This window comes from Phacochoerus africanus, chromosome 5 (genome assembly GCF_016906955.1).
Source record: "Phacochoerus africanus isolate WHEZ1 chromosome 5, ROS_Pafr_v1, whole genome shotgun sequence".
In the NCBI taxonomy this organism is placed as follows: domain Eukaryota; kingdom Metazoa; phylum Chordata; class Mammalia; order Artiodactyla; family Suidae; genus Phacochoerus; species Phacochoerus africanus.
Window position 1 is genome coordinate 99560435 of NC_062548.1, and position 20245 is coordinate 99580679.

At 36.1% G+C, this 20245-nt stretch overlaps 1 protein-coding gene across 2 annotated transcripts in view; it reads left to right on the top strand.

Annotated features, from left to right (window-relative positions):
- Nucleotides 1-20245, top strand: part of SRBD1 (S1 RNA binding domain 1) — a 227000-nt gene that overhangs the window by 126411 nt on the left and 80344 nt on the right. For both annotated transcript variants that reach the window (XM_047782149.1, XM_047782150.1), the window contains exons 15-16: nucleotides 3298-3389; nucleotides 12826-12908. In XM_047782149.1, coding sequence (XP_047638105.1) covers nucleotides 3298-3389; nucleotides 12826-12908 — 175 coding nt within the window. The remainder of the gene's footprint in view (nucleotides 1-3297; nucleotides 3390-12825; nucleotides 12909-20245) is intronic.

Consider the following 20245-nt stretch of genomic DNA (forward strand, 5'->3'; position numbering starts at 1 on the left):
GCCACCGGCCTACACCAGAGCCACAGCAACGCTGGATCCGAGCCGCGTTTGCAACCTACACCACAGCTCACGGCAACGCCGGATCCTTACCCTACTGAGAAAGGGCAGGGATCAAACCTGCAACCTCATGGTTCCTAGTCGGATTCGTTAACCACTGCGCCACGACGGGAACTCCTATATTCTTTTTAAAAATAAAATTACATTGAAAAATGGTCAGATATGTAACATCATTGAATTTTACTCATGATAAAAAGAATTAGCATTTTTAACTTAGAGTTTTTGTTTAAAACTTTTTAGTGAATTTAAAAGTAAACGCATTGAAAATGTGGGCATTTCACTTGTTTTTTAGGTTATGAGTGTGTGCTTTATATATATTTTTTTAAATAAAAAGACCTAGGAAGACCCTATAATAATGCTGAATTAGATAAAGTGTTTTAAAAATCATAACTTTAACCCTTGAGAATTAGTACATTAACATATAGATCTGATAAAACATGAGTCCAATGGTATCTTCTTTAGTGTACTTTTGTATATCATTCATATCTATTTAGGCGTTTGTCTAAACAAGCAGTTGAAGGGGCTTTAGAGTACTGTAATAATCTTGAAACCTTTGAGTTCTATTAGAATTGTGTCAGTTAAGTTCCCCCCAAATTATAAATTTTACTCAGAGTCTTATCTGCTTTATGGCAAAATAAATAAAATAATCAAATTGCTAAGATTATAAGCCTAATTAGTTTACACCTGAGAAATTTGTTTTGTGAAATACAATACCTATTAAACATTAGATATCCAGATTTTGTGCCAAGTTTATTTTTGCTTTCCTCAATATATACTAGAAATAATTGGAATAATTTTCTAGTAGTTTATTGGGAAACTTCCTAATCAACAGAAAGTGGCTTATAAAATCTAGCATACTTTCCACTTAATGTCTATCCTCGAATTCTAAATAGGAAAGGAAAAAGGAGAGCATAGTATTAGCTTTTATAGCAGCTTCTCCTGGAAAAAATCATCACCACTCCCAGCTTGATTTGTTTCATTTAATTCTTGCCACATATACTCTTAGATCCTTATATGTTTTATATTGAAGTAGTCATTGTTGAGGTTTTTCTATTCATTTAGATTATTAAGGCATTCTGATCTGCACTTAATATTGAACTATTTATTGGACCCATGCTATCTAATAATTAAAGCATATGAAATTTACTACATTTTGTATTGATTTAATATTAATGTTAATCTAAAATCTTTGGGTGCAACGTGTCACATCTGTTTTATATTCCTCTGTTTAAAAGAAGTGGCAGTATGGTATTTGGAGGAATATTTATTATCTGAGTTTTTTCTTTGCAACAGTTTTCCTTAGCCCTTGAGAATTATAACTTCCAAGAGACAGTGAATCACCCTGAAAATTCTCAGGTACCCAACTACTAAAGGCCACAGTTAATTGGAATTTTTCTTTACCATTTAAGTTCCCTTTGCTTACATAGTGGTAATTTTGGAAGCTTCTGGCAATGACAGAAAATTTGTGGTAAGAGTTTTCTAAAAATACTCTTTTCTCTTAATAATAGGTCCAGCCTGAACTTCATGGATACTGTTTTGTTTTGTTGTTTTGTTTTGTTTTAGAAAAAAACTTTGTTAGGCCGAGTGTTCATTTGTGTTTGAAACCAAGTTTTCCATGGCTAGTGACTGAATATTCTTATTTATCCTAAATTTCATGAAATATTTGGTTTTATGCTTTATATGTAACATGCACTCAGATTTTACTATGTCATGATGGTGGCATTTCTGAGCAACAGGATGGGCAACCTTGCTTTTCAATTGCAGAGTGTTCATTTTCCCTGTTGTGAAATTTTTGAAATCTTGGTTGCCAAAAAAAAAAAAAAAAGCAACAACTGTAAATCTTCTTGTTGCCCCAAGTCATCTTCTCAAGTCTTGGTGGCTTATACTTGTTGTCAGAGTTCAATCAAGAGTTCTCCAGAGAACTCTTTGGGGTAGCAAATGAACTCTTTCACATTTTACTTATCAGTGTTGAATTGTTACAATGAGGCAAAATGTTGAAAGTTATCTCCTTGACTTGTCTCCTAACTGTGGTAACTATTGAAGAGTATAGAAAAGGAGAGGTTTCTAAGACCTAATAGTGGATTAAAAACTAAGCACCGGAGTTCCCTTTGTGTCTCAGAGGTTAAGGAACCCGACCAAGATCCATAAGGATGCGGGTTTGATCCCTGGCCCTGTTCAGTGGGTTAAGGATCCAGCATTGCCATGAGCTGTGGCGTAGGTCGCAGACACTGCTCAGATCCTACGTTGCTGTGGCTGTGGTGTAGGCCAACAGCTGTAGCTCCAATTTGACCCCTAGCCTGGGAACTTGCTATGTTGCAGGTACAGCCCTAAAAAGCAAATAAAAAATTTTTAAAAAATTAAGCACCAACATGTTTCTGCTTCTGAATCTTGACACTTAGATGGCCACATGGTAGAGAACCATAGGAATTGTAAGTACTTAAATTAAATGATGTTTCTTTGCATATTATGTCATAAAGAAAGTCTCTAATTTTAAAATATTTAATAAACTATCCAAGTGTCCATCTCCATACTACTGCCATCTGTAAAAGAGTACTTCCGTTGTGGTTTGTAAAGTATATGGAGCCAAAGAAGAAGGAAGAGGATGATATGTGGGATGCTTTGATTAAATAAATGCTGAAATGAAATGGTTTAATACCTTCCTGAAATGGTATGTTTCAAGTTCACAAAAAGGATGATTTCGGACCCTCCTGAAAAGAGGTGGAGTAATATTCTGCTGGATCCTTTTCCTTTTTACATTGTGGTTATTAATTATAACCAGGTAATAATATAGGCAATATTTATGGCAGTGGATTTTGTGTATGTGCACATATTCAGACATGTTTGTGCTTTCCAAGATGCTTCAGAGTGATTAATCCAGAGACAAGTCATAAATGTCAGTAACAGATTATAAACACAAGAAAAGCTAAGTATTCCGAAAATCTTGAGGCTGGCATCATGGAGAAGTATCCATTGTGTTTATTTATAACCTCTCTCTTATTACTGACAGAAAAGGACAGAATGAATTCATACGGATTTAAGCCTGTGTATTTCCTATGTGAAGAAAACAAACATTGCTTAATCACTTTTTATTGATGAAGAATTAAGTATTATAGGTGTCATTGAAATAAAAAGAGAGTGCTTTGCCCTGCAGTTTTCTTTTAATACCTAGTCTCATTCATTTATTTTCTTTGAGCAGGCAGAAAGTTTGGGAAATGATATTTTCCTTTTCTTTCTTCTCAGTATCGTCAGTGAAGCGGGAGCGTCAATCTACAGTGTCAGCCCTGAAGCTAACAAAGAGATGCCAGGACTGGACCCTAATTTGAGAAGTGCAGGTAAGAAACTAAATGCCTTCACAAAAGCATCTGATTTTGATATTTTAGACTTGTATTTGCACCAAGCAAAATATTTAAATATCCAAGAAATTTTAGAAGACATATTACAGGCATGTTAGAAAGAAAGTGGTTGATTAGAGTAATACTGGGATTTATTGCTTTAAAAAAATGCTTCATAACATTATAGAATACGGTGAAAAATTAGCTCAAAACATCTTTAATAAAATTGTTAGAGTTAATAATAAAAATAATAAAATACTCTCAGTTCTCATTATTATTATAAGATATTACTTATTACAACTTTTTTTTGGAGAAATGTGGTTTATTAACATAAAAATATTTACAGTGCAAATGTATGAATACACACAGGCTTTCAGTTTATTGCTAAATATTTGTCAAACGACCAGTTTCTCTTGTCTTGCTAATAGGAATTGTCATTAGTGTATTGTTTAAATTAGCTGGATTTGATTTTAGTTGTATTAAGTTGCTTTGATTTCTGTGATGTGGAATAGTGTAAATCTTGTTTGTAAAGAAATTAAGATATTTTGATACATCTAATGAAAGTAATTGGTATCACAAGCAAAATATAGATGTAGTCAGAGCATTTTTCTGTGTGTAATAGGTGAATATTTAGACTCCTTTGTTAGAAATAGACTTATGTGTGTGCCTACTTGTTTGTTATTATTATTTTTGAATTTACAAGGCAGAACTTTTAATAAATAAGCATTAGTCATTATGATAGCTACCAAATCTGGTTTTCATATGGTTCCTTTATTTTTTTAATTGAAGTATAGTTGATTTACAGTATTACATTAGTTTCAGATGTACAGCATTGTGATTCAATATTTTTATAGAGATTATACTCCATTAAAAGTTCTTATCGAATAATTGCTGTAATTCTCATTGCTATACAATATATTCTTGTCATTTATCTATTTTATATATAGTAGCTTGTATCTTCTAAACCCTCAATTTGGAGAAATCCCAAATTAGAAGAAATGGACTTTTTATTTAATTTTTTCATTAAATATTCTCATTAAATTTCACAGACTGTTCTGAAAATGTATTCCTGGAAATACGTAGTTGAAAATTTTTGCATTAGTCTGAAGTTAAAATCTTCTTTCTTAATCCAAAAGAACTTCTAGTTTCCCTTCAGTTGTTCATTCCATGACACAGTCCCCTGTCTAAAATGATCATCTTTTTAAAACTCAGATCCCAGCTCAAAATCTTGCTTCTTCATGAAGCTTTTCCCTATCACACCAACTCAGTGTGTTCTCTGCCTCCTTGCCATGTTTTCTTTTGGTGCTCGCTTTCTAATAACAATAGTAACAACAACAACAACAATAATAATAATAGGAAGAGGTGTCGTTATAGTAATCATAGTGGGAGCTGCTGATACTAATGTTTTTTAAGTACTTAATACATGTGAAACATTTTGGTAAATGCATTGCCAGGGTTATTTTATTTAATGCACACAATTGCCCTATGAGACAGTTATTTTCCCACTTTACAGATGAGGAAACCAAGACTTAATGAGGCCACTTATCCAAGTAAGTGTGCCCATAATATTTGTGTACCTTATTTTACAATAAAAGGATACTTTTCTTTATTAAAAAAAAATAAAATTCCAAGCCTCCCAAGTTGGCAATGAAAGGTAATCTTCCAAAAGGTCATTTGAAAAAAATATTATATGGGAGGTGGCAGTCCTTCAGACTTCCCTTTGCTAAGGGGGCTGCTGTTTCCTCATCACTGCTGTCCTGCGTATATGCATAACTGCCACAGTATTATAGGTGGGACAGGAATACAACATTCTAACAACACTCCATGAAAATAGGAAATAATAAAAAGGAGAATTGGTATGTAGTCTTAATTACTCTGATTTCAAAATCTATCTGTGTTTTTGGTTTGTGATTCACGGCAGGTGTGCCTTCCTCCTTTGGCTCAGCTTGCTTCCACATTGGCAGTGACTATGTTTGATCCATATCAACTCAAAACATCTACCTAGACATTTTGAGGTTTCCAAGTCTGGTCCTGGAAGCAAGTATTGAAAGAATCACAGTCTCCATTCTTGGCTTTTTAGGGCCCACTTCCTTTTCACTTCTATTTTCTGACTCTTTCCTAGTGATTGATGCCAGGGATGACTTTATACTTCATTTGAGACCTGACCTACCTATGGATGTGGGGTTTACGTTTCAACCGTCCTTAAGTTTACTATATCAGATATAACAGAACCTCAGCATTCTTACAAGTGTTCAGCATATGTAAGAAAATGACCTTTATCTTAACTACATCTTCTTGACCAGTTTATCAACTCATTGAAAACAGAAGTTGTTCTTACATATGCTTACCTTCCCCCCATAATTAATTCATTATACTGAGAGGATTTAAATTGGATGGATAGACTAGTAGATAGTTGGTATTAAAATGTTTATTTTATAGATTTCTGATTTAAAATGGAAAATTAAATATACCAGCGATTCTTTCACTCCCTCCTGTAATCTCATTAAAATGACAGTAACTTGATAGAATGAAGGCATAAACTCACTAGGACAAGGAGAATGGGAGATAAGATAATAGCAGCAATAGTTTTGAAGCTTCTGGAAAGCAGATGCCTGAGTAATAAGTGATCTAGCCCACTTGAAAAAAGTTGAGCACTGAAACAGCATTATAGAAAACCGAACTAACCTGAAATAGATTGTGGAAACCCTAAAGGGTCAGGAAATGCACCAAGCACCTTTAGAGGTATCTTGGAAGGGCTAAGAATGGGTCTAAAATAAGAGGATTGATTAAAAGTCTATTTTAAAAGTTCACTTTGCTGTACAGTAGAAATTGACAGAACACTATCAACCAACTATAATGGAAAAAATAAAAATCATTAAAAAAAAATTTTAAAAAGCAATTACGCCAAGTTAAACACAGATACCACATAACCCAGCAATTCCACTCCCAGATATATACTTAAAAATTGAAACACTTACTCAGCAAATACTTGACCATTGATGATTATAGCATCACTATTCACGATAGCCGAAAACTGGAAACAATCCAAATGTCCATCAGCAGGTGAATAGATAAACAAAATGTCGTCTGCCCATACGATGGGATATTATTTTCAGCCATAAGAAAGAATAAAGTAATGATATGTGCTGTGACATGGATGAACCTTGTAAACATGCTACGTGAAAGAAGCCAAACACAAAAGGTCACAATTGTATGATTACATTTATGTGAAATGTCCATAAGAGGCAAATCTGTAGACACAGACCCAGCTGGTGGTAGCCAGGGACTGGGGAGAGGGGAGAACAAAGCAGGTTTGCTTAGTGGGTACAGGGTTTCCTTTGGAGGGTGATGAAAATGTTCTGGAACTCGATAGAGGTGGTGGTTTGCACAGTGTTATGATTTACTAAATGCTACACAATAGTACACCTTAAAATGGTCAATTTTATGTGAATTTCACATCACTAAAAAAAGAAGAAATCTGAGAATTTGGGGTTAATAGATGCAAACCATTGCCTTTGGAATGGATAAACAATGAGATCCTGTTGTATGGCACCGGGAACTATATCTAGTCACTTATGATGGAGCATGATAATGTGAGAAAAAAGAATGTATACGTGTGTGTGACTGGGTCAACTTGTACAGGAGGAAATTGACAGAACACTGTAAACCAGCTGTAATGGAAAAAAAAAAATAAAAATCATTAAAACAAAACAAACCAAAAAAAAAGAAATCAATTAGACCTCTCGTTCCACATAATTGAGCATCTTTCCCTCTTCCATTTCTGCAGAAGACTGGAGAATTGCTCTCTAGGGAGAATTAAGTGGAATATCTGTACCCTGGAGGACACAGGTTATAAGTGAGAATGCTGTGACCTGCTGAAAAAAGAAGGATTGGTTATTTCCATGCATTCGTAGATACCATAGAGGGACTAAATCTTCCATGAAGGAGATTGGGGGATTCTGACTGACACAAGAGAAAACGCCTAGAGAAACTGAGATAGAGATTTCACAAAGAAATGGCCAAATGACCCTATAGTGAAGCCCACGATTCACAAACCTCGCCTTTGCGCAAAGCACTTGCAGTCAGCTTTGTAGTACCCCGCCCCTGGTGGAAAGTCAGGGGTCACTTAACATGTGAGGAAAACTTGCTGTTAACTACAGATGCCAAGACAGGGCCAAGGGGTGGGGTGTGCTACATGGAAAAAATAGGGACTATATGCAAAGAAGAAAAATTAAGTTTGATGCCCTTATAGAAAAGATGTTTTACGCATTTAAGGGTATATTTACATAAAGTAAAATTTACTCTTTTTAGGTATACCATCTATTAATCTTAAAAAGCTTGTGCTAGTACACAACCAAGATATAGAATGTTTATGTCAGATCAGTAGATTTGTCAGCTTCTTATTCAACAATGTAGTTACTATTTAGAGGGTCAAGATTATAATAGAATTGCATTAAGACCATTAAAGCTGTCCTTTAGTAAGTTGTTTAGTGAAAAAAAGGCTTATTTGGAGTTGTTGAATGCACTTAGATATCCTGAGGGTTTTACTTATCTTCCTCTGTTGCTGTCTGATGGCAAGGGGAAGTGTAAAATGAGGTAAGTACTAGACTTAAAAAATTTTGGAGTTCCCGTTGTGGTTCATTGGGTTAAGAGCCCAATGTAGTCTCCATCAGGATGCAGGTTCGATACCTGGCCTCGCTCAGTGGCTTAAGGATCTGGTGTTGCTGCAAGCTGCCAGCGAAGCTGGCAGACACAGCTTGGGTTCAGCATTGCTGTGGCTATGGCACAGGCCACAGCTGGGGCTCCAATTCGACTGCTACCCTGGGAACTTCCACATGCCGAAGGTGTGGCCATTAAAAAGAAGAAGCAGAAAAGAAATAAAAATGTCCACTTCGACGTTCTTAGATAAACAGAACAAGGCAAATTTCAAAGAGAGCACAGTTTAGTATGGTCATTTAAGCAATGCATGGATTTGCTCTAGAAGCTTTAAGATTCTAGGGATTTCATAGAACTGAAGACTAAAACCCATGGAACTCTTTTTATCCTTTGGATATAAGGCACCTTCTGAATGAGGAGGAAATGGTGCTTTCAGTGCTACTACATATGGCTCTGCAGGTTGTACACTGTCTAACTTAACCATGTGAAGTAGCTCTGGTTGCCTAACTTTTAGGATGGCAATCTTCACTCAGCCTGGGGCTCCAGGCTCTTGCTTCCTTTGCTTTTGGTGTATCCAACATAAATTTTTCCTTTGATGCTTAATTTTTGACTCAGTATCCCATATTGTCTTCTTTACACATTGTGTTTCATTACCACTTAACAAATTACCGTTGATTAAAAACTAAATTCCTATATGTACTTTATTTCCTTTTTCCTCAGGAAAAAGGCTGCTAGAATGCCAGCCTTTCAGATACTGTGGCTTTTAATATGACTTGCTTTAATATTTTTTTTCAGTTGCACTTTTCCTGAGAATTTCTTTCTTTCTATATAAACTTTAGAGCCATTTAATTAATGTTCTTTTTTTTTGTCTTTTTTTTTAGGGCCACACCTGTGGCACACGGAGGTTCCCAGGCTAGGGGTCAAATCGGAGCTATAGCTGCCAGCCTATGCCAGAGCTACCGCAGTGCCAAATCTGAGATACGTCTGCAACCTATACCACAGCTCATGGCAACGCCAGATCTTTAACGTACTGAGTGAGGCCAGGGATCAAACCTGCAACCTCATGACTCCTATTTGGATTCGTTTCTGCTGTGCCATGATAGGAACTCCTAATTAATATTCTTAAAACCCTATAAAAATACAGTGAAATTCTGTCAAATTTATACCTTCATCCAGGTTCTGAACATTTTATTTTTCTTACTCACGGGCAGTACATGCACACACAGACAGTGAATGGATTCTCCTTCAGGATATTTTCTTTTTGGTTGTTGCTGAGTATATGGTAGAGCATCAGTTTTTGTCTGGGTGCCTTGAAGCCAGCCAACTGATAATCTTTCACTTGACTTAGGTTTTCTAGATAGATAGTCATTAAGTGTAAAAAATGATAAGTAATCTGGTTCTTGTCTTTTCAGTAATCATACCTTCTTTCTTGTCTCTTTCAAGTGCATTAAGCAGAGTTTCCTGGACAGGGTTAATAGTAGCAATGATACAGAAGAATATTGATATTGTATGTGCAAAATAGGCAATATTTGCCATACCTTTGGACATATTGCATTTAAAAATATATATAAAAGCTTCATTGAAATAGTTTACATAGCATACAATTTGCCCTTTTAAAGTATATTTTGGGAGTTCCCTGGTGGCCTAGCAGGTTAAGGATCTAGTATTGTCACTGCTGTGGCTCAGGTCACTTCTCTGGTACAAGTGCAATCCCTGGTTCTGGCACTTACACATGCCACAGCCACGGCCAAAAAAAAAATAAAGTTTGTCATCATTTTATGGTGACTCTTATGTTTAACATGTTCCAGAAATCTCTTTGACTTTGACTATATTTTTCTCATCATTCCTTCTCAATCACTTTCCAATTTCCTCCTCTTTTCTATCTCAAAGTGCAAATGCACCCCAAGTGTGGGGCCACAACTCTTTTCTCTTCATTTTCTTTATCAGCAATCTGTTAAACCCCTTTTGCCTGAACTACTTATCTGTCTTTTACTGTCAAAAATTTGTTGTCAGCCTGATCATTCTTAACCCACAAGTATGCATTATTACTGTCTGTTGCATACCCCTTTCTTGGTTCTTATCCTGCCAACAGGAAAAGAACACTGTCTTTTCTCCAAAGCCTGAGCTTACTACTTTTCAAATTCTACTTTAAACAAAGTTCATCTCTCCTCCTTCTGCCTCGCATCTCTTCTGTGCTCGGGTTTTTTATGCTATGTAGAGTGAATGGAATCTTAAAGGGAAATACCAAGTCTAAAAATATTAGGATCTGTGTTAAGGGTTGGGGACACTGTAACTTCAGAAGCCCTTGGGATTTGTTGTAGAATTAATATGTTATCTAGAAGCCATTATTTTCAATCTGTTGTTGCTAATATTTAGCAATGTTAGGATGAACAAAGGATATACTGGCAGTGAACTGTTAGAAGGGAATCCAGTAGAAAATAGTTTAAAATCCTTTTGTGTATCTCAGAAATTTTAAAACATGGGATCTATTCACATTTATCAAATTACACAACTGCTCTGACCAATTTCCAAGTTAGGTTTTCATAATGTAGATTTTCCTGAAGGTATATATTTGAGAGATTTACCTATTATTGGTATACTTTGGTTTTTTGTGTTGTTTTCTGTTTGTTTGTTTGTTTGTTTTGCTTTTGAGGGCTGCACCTGTGGCATATGGAGGTTCCTGGACTTGGGGTCGAATCATAGCTACAGCTGCTGGCCTTCGCCCCAGCCACAGCAACACAGGCTCCAAGCCGTGTCTACGACCTACACCACAGCTCACGGCAATGCAGGATCCTTAACCCATTGAGCGAGGCCAGGGATCGAACCCACAACCTCTTGGTTCCTGTCAGATTCATTTCCGCTGTGCCACGATGGGAACTCCTATTGTTGATATACTTTTATTGAATTCCTAATATTGCCTTCCTACACAGCAGATGTTCTGATGACTGTTAACTTAGTTTACTGTTGTGGGTTGTTGTTATCTGAAAGTGTTTTTACAATGTACGTATGTGTTTGAAAATCATTCTTATTGTATTATATACATAAAGGCTAATAAAGAAATAATACACTTGTCCTTTGCTCTCCACAGGAGACTTTTTTCAGGACCTCTGTCAGATACTCACATCTAAGGATTCTCAAGTCCTTTGTATAAAATGGTGTAGTACTTGCATATAACATATCCACTTCCTCCAGTATATACTTATCCAACACCTAATATAGTGTAAACAGTTGTAAGCACAGTGTAAATAGTTGGTGATAGTGGCAAATTCAAGTTTTGCTTCTTCGAACTTCATGGAATTTTTTTTAATTATTTTTGATCCATAGTTGATTGAATCCGTGGATGTGAAACCCACAGATAGGCAGGGCTGACTGTATTTGCTTTTAGAGGATATCAGGTGTCTTTCTGATGGTGTATATTTTCAACACATAATTATAAATGTGGTTATTTGAGGAAACCATGTCTCCTATAACCTGCAGTGCTTGCACTAATTAACCTTTTGTGAGATTTGATGAGAAAGGTATGTGTGAAGACCTTAGAACACCATCTCTTCTGTGGGAGAAATAAGCAGATTGTAAGACACCAGTTTATGGCTCTCTAAGCTTGCTTTGCAAGCTGCCGTTGTCACTATATGTTAGAAGTAATAACAACAGATATGAAAAAGACTTGAATGACCGTGCAGTGAACTTGACGTTCACAGTAGATCTTATCTCTGATGAGGGGGGCACAAATCAGTGACTAGAGCATCTGATAATTTACTTCTAAGAGGTAGCTGCTTTTGCCAGGCCTTGAACAGTTTAACATGAAAACAGGCATGGGATTTCCTTTGATGGCCTTAATTAATGTTTTCACTTTATGAATTTATATTTCATCTGACCTTCTATATAAGTAAGTGACACTAACTTTCGTGTGCTTAGAAAATGAAGACTGTTCACATGTAACACTCAGTGTAACTGTGCTACTTGGAAAAAAGAAAGAGCTGCCTTAAGTATCCTTAAGATTCATACTAAATTTTTTTCCTCTAAGTCTATCTTATATGCTAAATTAGTTATGAGATTTTGTTAATAACATTTGGTTAAAAAAAAAGATGATGACTAAATAAAGTCATGACACAAGTAAAGGAATGTTTGAAGTTAACTCTTAAGTCTCTTAAAAATGAAATGTGATTGTCAAGAAAAGAATATAATTAGGACTGTGTGTGTACTAGGAACAAGCAGTTGGGACGCAGATCCCCTCACAGAGTAATCTTGCAGTCATATTCAAGGCAAAACAAGTATATTCACTAGCCTGTGGACTTGATCCCTGCTTGCATGTAAGATATGATTCTGTCATTTACTCATCCTTATCAGGATCTAGTCGTAATAAGCATATTTGATTTACATTTGTATATCATGTTACACTAATGCAGGATTATATAAAAGTAAAACAAATATATGCTTGTTCTTTAAAGTGTGAGGTGCCCTGCTATGTTGTGTTTAAGAATGAGCAGGTAATTGTGTAAATACAGCAACTGGGTGTTTTGTTTTTCCAAATGTATAACCCTTTCAGTTTGTTCATGCTCAGAAATGCCTAGGAATTCTGGTGACATAATTAGTCCTGAAATTTTGTATTTACTTTTTGTGTGGAAAAAAAAAAAAAGGGAACTTAGAAACTTGGTTAAATTGTTTGTCTTTTGGGGGGGAAGGGGGATAACTCCTTGCATTATGAGGAACTAACATAGTAATTATCTGGATACTGCTTTTCACATTAAGTCATACTTGTTTTCTGATTCTGTTTTTTCAGTTTCCATAGCAAGGCGTGTACAAGATCCATTAGCTGAGCTGGTGAAAATTGAGCCGAAGCACATTGGAGTTGGAATGTATCAGGTAAAGCAACGTGGATCATTTAATTTATGAAATCCATCAATACAGAGAGCAGTACTCAAACTTGGCATAGTAATGAAGTGTCAGTGGGAATAAGCTCCCACTTTCAAAGGTTATACAGTTTGTGGGAAGGTAGTTAGGTGTTATAAATTATTCAGGAAGGAGGGGATTTTTTTTCCCCTTGGTGTTTCTGATTTTGATCAAGACTTAGAATGGACTATAATCAGTTTAAAAAGTATTAAAACATTAGATGTGACTAGTAACTTAATCTGGAAAGCCTCTCCTTTTAACATCATTATAAAAATGGAAGGGGTATGAGGAAAGGGGGCATTTTGACTCTTTTTGTAAATCATTATGAACTATTGATCTTTCAGGAAGAAGCTACCCTTTTTTTTTTCCTGTTTTTCATTCCTGTTTGATTATTATAGTTAGTTTTTGGTCGTTACCCAAGATGAGCTAAAACGTTTCATTTTCATTGCTGTGTAGTAGTAATAGTGTTTATTGTTGCAGTTATTGTATTTTCAATTCTCGAGGTTATGTTCATTGGGCAATTAAGGGCAGCACTAAATCTTTGCAAAATGAATCCATATTGACTTCAGTGTTCTCCAGAAACCTCGAGTTGAATTATTTTCTCTTTAATGAAAGTTTTTCTTAAGCCTCAAATAGAGTATTACCCTTTGTATAATTTTCATGAGATTTGAATGATAGACACTATATACTTGGGCTAAGGAAATATTATGCAAGGTCATTCCACTAGAAATTTGGTTGAATTCCACTAGAAATTTGGTTGAATTCTACTAGAAATGGAAAAGACCTTTGAGATCATACAAACCTACCCTCCTCATTTGACAGGAAAAGAAGCTGTGTCCTAGAGTAGCTACGATTTTTACTCAGGATCACACGGTCAAAGCCTGGACTAACCTGTCATATATTGGGACTTAGCCGGGAGTAAGAAAGTTAGACGAAGAGGCATCCAAACCTTTAAGTGAACTTGTTCGTTTTGCAAGGATAGTTGCCAAAGGCACTGATCTAGCTACAGGTAGATATAATGGCTACTATCTAAAGAGTACATCTATAGCAATTCTATGATGTAGACATCATAGTTAAGAGAAACTATAGTTATATGAATTCAAGATAAAGTTATGGAATGCCTCAGCAAGGTAGTAGAACAAAGGAAAGAGAAATGAAACTTTTAGAACCCAGGGGGCTAATAACCTGTTGGCATCAAAGAGGTCTTTAAGTAAATAGCAGGGTCCGAGTCTCCAGATTTGTATTCAGAGACAGTGTTTAACATAACAAAGTTTGGAATTCATTCCAACGGCAGTGAGAAGTAATGGAAGACTTTTAACCAGAGGAATGACATGATCTGAAATGTTTTCTTAAACGTTGAGTCTTACTACTCCAGCTGAAAGATAATGGTGGCTTGGACAAAATTAATGGCAGTAGAAATGGAAAGAAGTTAAATCTATTCTGTAGGGAGTACTTGGTGATAAGTGAGGGAAAAGGAGTTGTGGTGAATTTGGTATATGGAGGATGCCTGAGTAGAGCATATTTGGTGAAGATAAGGTCAGTAATTCAGTAATGGACATGTTAAATTTGAGAGGTACTCGTAAGAAATGTAAGAAACGATGTCAAGTTGGAGTTGGATATATGAGTCCAAGATTTAGAGATATAGCCATGTTAACGTTGGAGTACAGATTACTTCGCAAATAATGACGCTCAGAAAGTGATCGAGATGGTAGACTGAGCTCATGACATTCTTTAACTACATTACCACCACTGGCATATCCACAACTCCAAATTCCATACGGTCACAGGAAGGTGTTCATGTATATCTGTACCTATGTAAGCAGTCACAAGAGTAAGCTGGTAAGAGTCTGGGAAAACAAGAAAGGGTCCCCCTCAGTGGCTAGAAATTTCAGAAATTCTTGAAAGATACTAAACATGAGGTATCATATCTACAGTGAAATAAAACTTGGTAGAGCCACACCCCCAAATGTACAGATTAATTGTGTTCTCAAACCAGAGTTACATTTAAATTGTGGGAGGGGACCTGCAGTATTAGATAAGAAGGTGTGTATAGAATACCTCAGCCTGTGGTGTGACAATGCCCCCCTGCAAATACAAGCTAAAGCACTAAGTATAACACAGAGGCCAGAGAGCTGGGAGATCCCTTAATTAGCCTTTGATTGTCAGGAAATGCAAGGAGTCTCCTCCCAGTAGGACAGATTCCTGACATATACCTGAGGCACATGATGGCAAAGACAAACAGTGTACACAGAAAAATAGGGACTGAGAGATGATCTTGCTTCCAAGAATCACTAATGTTTGAGGAAAACCCATGACAGAAAAATGAGACCCCAAACTTAAGAGAAAAATAACAATGAAACAGTGAACAGGCAACAGACTCTGAAATAATAAAATTGAACATCCACAGAGAGATGAGAGGTTATTGCATTTCTAAAACAAACAAGGGATAGAATAAAAAAACTAAACCAGTCTAAGAATTTTAAATATGGTTGTTAAGATTAAAAAGAAAACCCTCATAAATAGGCAAAATAGAATGGACACAGCTAAAACCAAATTAATGAACTGGTAGATTGAGGTAAAGATTCTGAGTTTTTTGGGTCTTTTTTTTTTTTTTTTGTCTTTTTAGGGCCACACCCATGGCATATGGAGGTTCCCAGGCTAGGGGTCAAATCAGAGCTCTAGCTGGTGGCCTACACCACAGCCACAGAAGCCTGGGATCCGAGCCACATCTGTGACCTACACCATAGCTCATGGCAACACTGGGTCTTTAACCCACTGAGCAAGGTTAGGAATCAAACCTGCAATCTCATAGGTACTAATCAGATTCATTTCTGCTGAGCCATGATGGAAACTCCAAGTTTGTTTGTTTGTTTTAATTACAATTTTTTTCATTGAAATACGGTTGACTTATAATGCATTAATTGCTACTGTACAGTAAAGTGGTTCGGTTATAAATAAATATATATATATATATGCATTATTTTTATATATTATTTTCCTTTATGGTTTATCACAGAATACTGAACATAGTTCTTTGTATTTTATAGTAGGACCTTGTTGTTTATCCAGTCTATATTTAATAATTTGCATCTGCTAACCTCAAAATCCCACTTCATCTCTCTCCCACCCTCACACCCCCTTAGAAACCACAAGTCTGTTCTGTATTATCTATGAGTCTGTGTCTGTTTCATTAAAGTTAATTTATGCCATATTTTAGATTCCACATATGTGATATTATATGGTATTTGTCTTTCTCTTTCTGACCTACTTCACTTAGTATGATAATCTCTGGGTCCATCCATGATGCTGCAAATGGCATTATTTCATTCTTTTTTCTGCCTGAGTAGTATTCCATTGTGTATACGTACCATATCTTTTTTAGCCATTCATCTGTCAATGGACATTTTGTTTTTTTCCATGTCTTGGCTATTGTGAATAATGCTGCTACGAACACAGGGGTGCTACTGTGAATAATGCTGCTATGGACACAGGGGTGCATGTATCTTCTTGAACTATGTGTTTGTCCAGATATATGCTCAGGAGTGTGATTGCTGGATCATAGGGCCACTCTGTTTTTAGTTTTTTGAGGAAACTCTGTACTGTTTCATAGTGGCTGCACCAATTTACATTACTACCAACAATGTAGGAGGGTTCCCTTTTCTCTCTACCCTCTCCAGCATTTGTTATTTGTACAAATGACGTCTTAATGATGGCCATTCTGACCAGGGTGAGGTGGTTCTCATTGTAGCTTTGACTTGGATTTCTTTAATAATTAGTGATGTTGAGCATCTTTTCATGTGCCTGTTGCCCATCTGTATATCTTCCTGGAAGAAATATCCACTTAGTTCTTCTGCCCATTTTTGATTGGGTTATTTGGGTTTTGTTGTTCAGTTGCACATGAGCTAAGAAGTACTTTAGAGTACAGCTAAACTGAAAAAGGTGGAAAGCATGAACAAAAAGTCATGATGTAGAGCACCTTCTAAAGCTTCAGCATTCATCTAATAGAAATTCAAGTAAATAGAATAGAGGGGACGAATAAGCACAGAAATAATAGGACAAAATTTCTCCAAACTGCAGACAGACCAAGTCTTTTTGAAAAGGCCTAATAAATACTGAATAAAATTAACAAAAGACCTACACTCAAATGCCTTCCTGTGAAATTTCAGAATGCTAGTAATAAGAAGGAATTGACTAAAAGCTTCCAGAGGGCAAACATAGTTTTTATCTACAAAGGAAAGAGTCAGATTGACATCATCCTTTTATTGGTAAAAACAAGTAATAGAAGGTAGAAATGCAGTAGTTTCAGAGTTGTGAGAAAAAAGTTATTTTGAACACATAATTGTGTATTCAGGCAAACCAGCAATTCAGTGTGGGAAGAAGATAAAAACATTTTTGGATCAGTACATGATTCACCTTTGATTGTTATAGACCTTTGAAAGAATTATTTATGGAAGTACTCCTGCCTAAAGCAGAAGGGTAAAGGGATGGAGGTCTAAGAAAAGGAAAGGCATGTTGTGAGGAAACAGTACCAAGGTAAGGAGACAATGGAGAGCTTTACAACACACACATGCCAGTATCTGGTATGTGCATCATTGAGTCTCACTGTTTTTTTTTAACTGTAATGTTCATCTTTAAATATTTCAGTCTGGTTCAGATTGACTTTACATGAGAGGATCTTAGAAGAAAAAAAAGTGACAAAGTATTAGGATTCTCTTTCAGGAAAAAGATTCAGATAGAAATTAACTCTACAATTTTTTTTTGAAAAACATAATTTGAAATATATGAATAATAGTCACAAATAGGACATTTAACATAAATCTTGAGAATAAAATATAAAGTTTATCATTCCAACCAAAGGCAGAGAAAAGAAAATAAGTATAGTAGATAAATAAAATATTTGATGACAGTAATAAGTATAATTAATAGATAAAGATGAAGGCTTAAGTTCCCCAATTAATAGAATCTCAGACTTTTAAAAATAAAAGTAATCAAGACCAAAACAGACACACAGTAATCAAGACCAAAACAGACACACAGACCAATGGAACAGAATAGAGAACCCGGATATAAACCCAGACACCTATGGTCAGTTAATCTTTGACAAAGGAGGCAAGAACATAAAATGGGAAAAAGACAGTCTTTTCAGCAAGTATTGCCATGAAATCTGGACAGCTGCATGCAAATCAATGAAACTAAAACACATCCTCACACCATGCACCAAAATAAACTCAAAATGGCTTAAAGACAAATATAAGACGAGACACCATCAAACTCCTGGAAGAAAACATAGGCAAAACATTCTCTGACATCAGACTTGCAAATGTGTTCTCAGGTCCATCTCCCAAAGCAACAGCAATGAAAGCAAAAATAAACCAATGGGACCTAATCAAACTGACAAGCTTTTGCACAGCAAAGGAAACCAAAAAGAAAACAAAAAGACAACTTACAGAATGGGAGAACATAGTTTCAGATGATGCAACTGACAAGGGCCTAATCTCTAAAATATACAAACAACTTATACAACTCAGTGGCAAAAAGGCCAACAACCCAATTGAAAAATGGGCAAAAGACCTGAATAGACATTTCTCCAAGGAAGATATACAGATGGCCAATAAGCACTTGAAACAATGCTCAACATCCCTGATTATCAGAGAAATGCAAATCAAAACTACCACGAGATACCACCTCACACCAATCAGAATGGCCATTATTAATAAGTCCACAAATAACAAGTGTTGGAGGGGGTGTGGAGAAAAGGGAACCCTCCTGCACTGTTGGTGGGAATGTAAGCTGGTACAACCACTATGGAGAACAGTATGGAGGTACTTAGAAATCTATACATAGAACTACCATATGACCCAGCAGTCCGACTCTTGGGCATATATATATCTGGACAAAACTTTCCTTAAAAGACACATGTACCTGCATATTCATTGCAGCTCTATTCACAATAGGCAAGACATGGAATCAACCCAAATGTCCACTGATAGATGATTGGATTGGGAAGATGTGATATGTTTTTGTTTTTTGTTTTGTTTTGTTTTTGTCTTTTTGCCATTTCTAGGGTCACTCCCGCAGCATATGGAGGTTCCCAGGCTAGAGGTTGAATCAGAACTACAGCCACCGGCCTACACCAGAGCCACAGCAACATGGGATCTGAGCCGCGTCTGCAACCCACACCACAGCTCACGGCACCGCCAGATCCTTAACCACTGAGCTAGGCCCGGGATCGAACCCGCAACCTCATGGTTCCTAGTCGGATTCGTTAACCACTGAGCCACGACGGAAACTCCAGGAAGATGTGATATGTATACACAATGGAATACTACTCAGCCATAAAAAAAAACAAAATAATGCCATTTGCAGCAACATGGATGGAACTAGAGACTCTCATCCTGTGCGAAGTCAGAAAGAGAAAGACAAATACCATATGATATCACTTATATCTGGAATCTAATATACGGCACAAATGAACCTTTCCACAGACAAGAAAATCATGGATTTGGAGAATAGACTTGTGGTTACCGAGGGGGAGGGAGTGGGATGGATTGGGAGCTTGGGGTTAATAGATGCAAAGTATTGCCTTTGGAATGGATTAGCAATGAGATCCTGCTGTGTAGCACTGGGAACTATGTCTAGTCACTTATGATGGAGCATGATATTGTGAGAAAAAAGAATGCACACATGTATGTGTAACTGGGTCACCATGCTATACAATAGAAAAAAAATAATGTATTGGGGAAATAAAAACAAATAATAAAATAAAAATAAAATGTAGTGCTGAGATATATAACTGCCAGAGTTAACTTCTAAAGAAAAAGAGCAACCTTGATTTTTGAAATTTGGAGAAAAATATTCCACAGGAATGAGAAATCAGCAATGTTAACATGAGAATTTAAGGCAATAGAATTTAAAATAGAATTTAAGGCAAAATGTATTGAACAGGTGAAAGAGGGATATTTCGTGCTAATTACAGATACAGTATCCCAAGGAGGTATAATTGCCCTAAGCATTTTATGTTATCTAACACCATAGCTTCAAAAAATATGCAGTATTTTAAACTTCTAAAACTTAGAGCAAGAGACAAGTTCACTTGTATAAGTTTTAATAGACCACAGTATAGCAACACATAGAGTTTAAAAATAACTTGAGATATGATCACACGCCGTACATACATTCATACATAAATTCACCCACCTAAAGTGTACAAGTCAGTGATTTTTAGTTATTCGCAGGGTTTTGAAACTGTTAGCACTATCCAATTTTTGAACATTTTTATCACCCCAAAAAGAAACCATTAGCAGTCACTC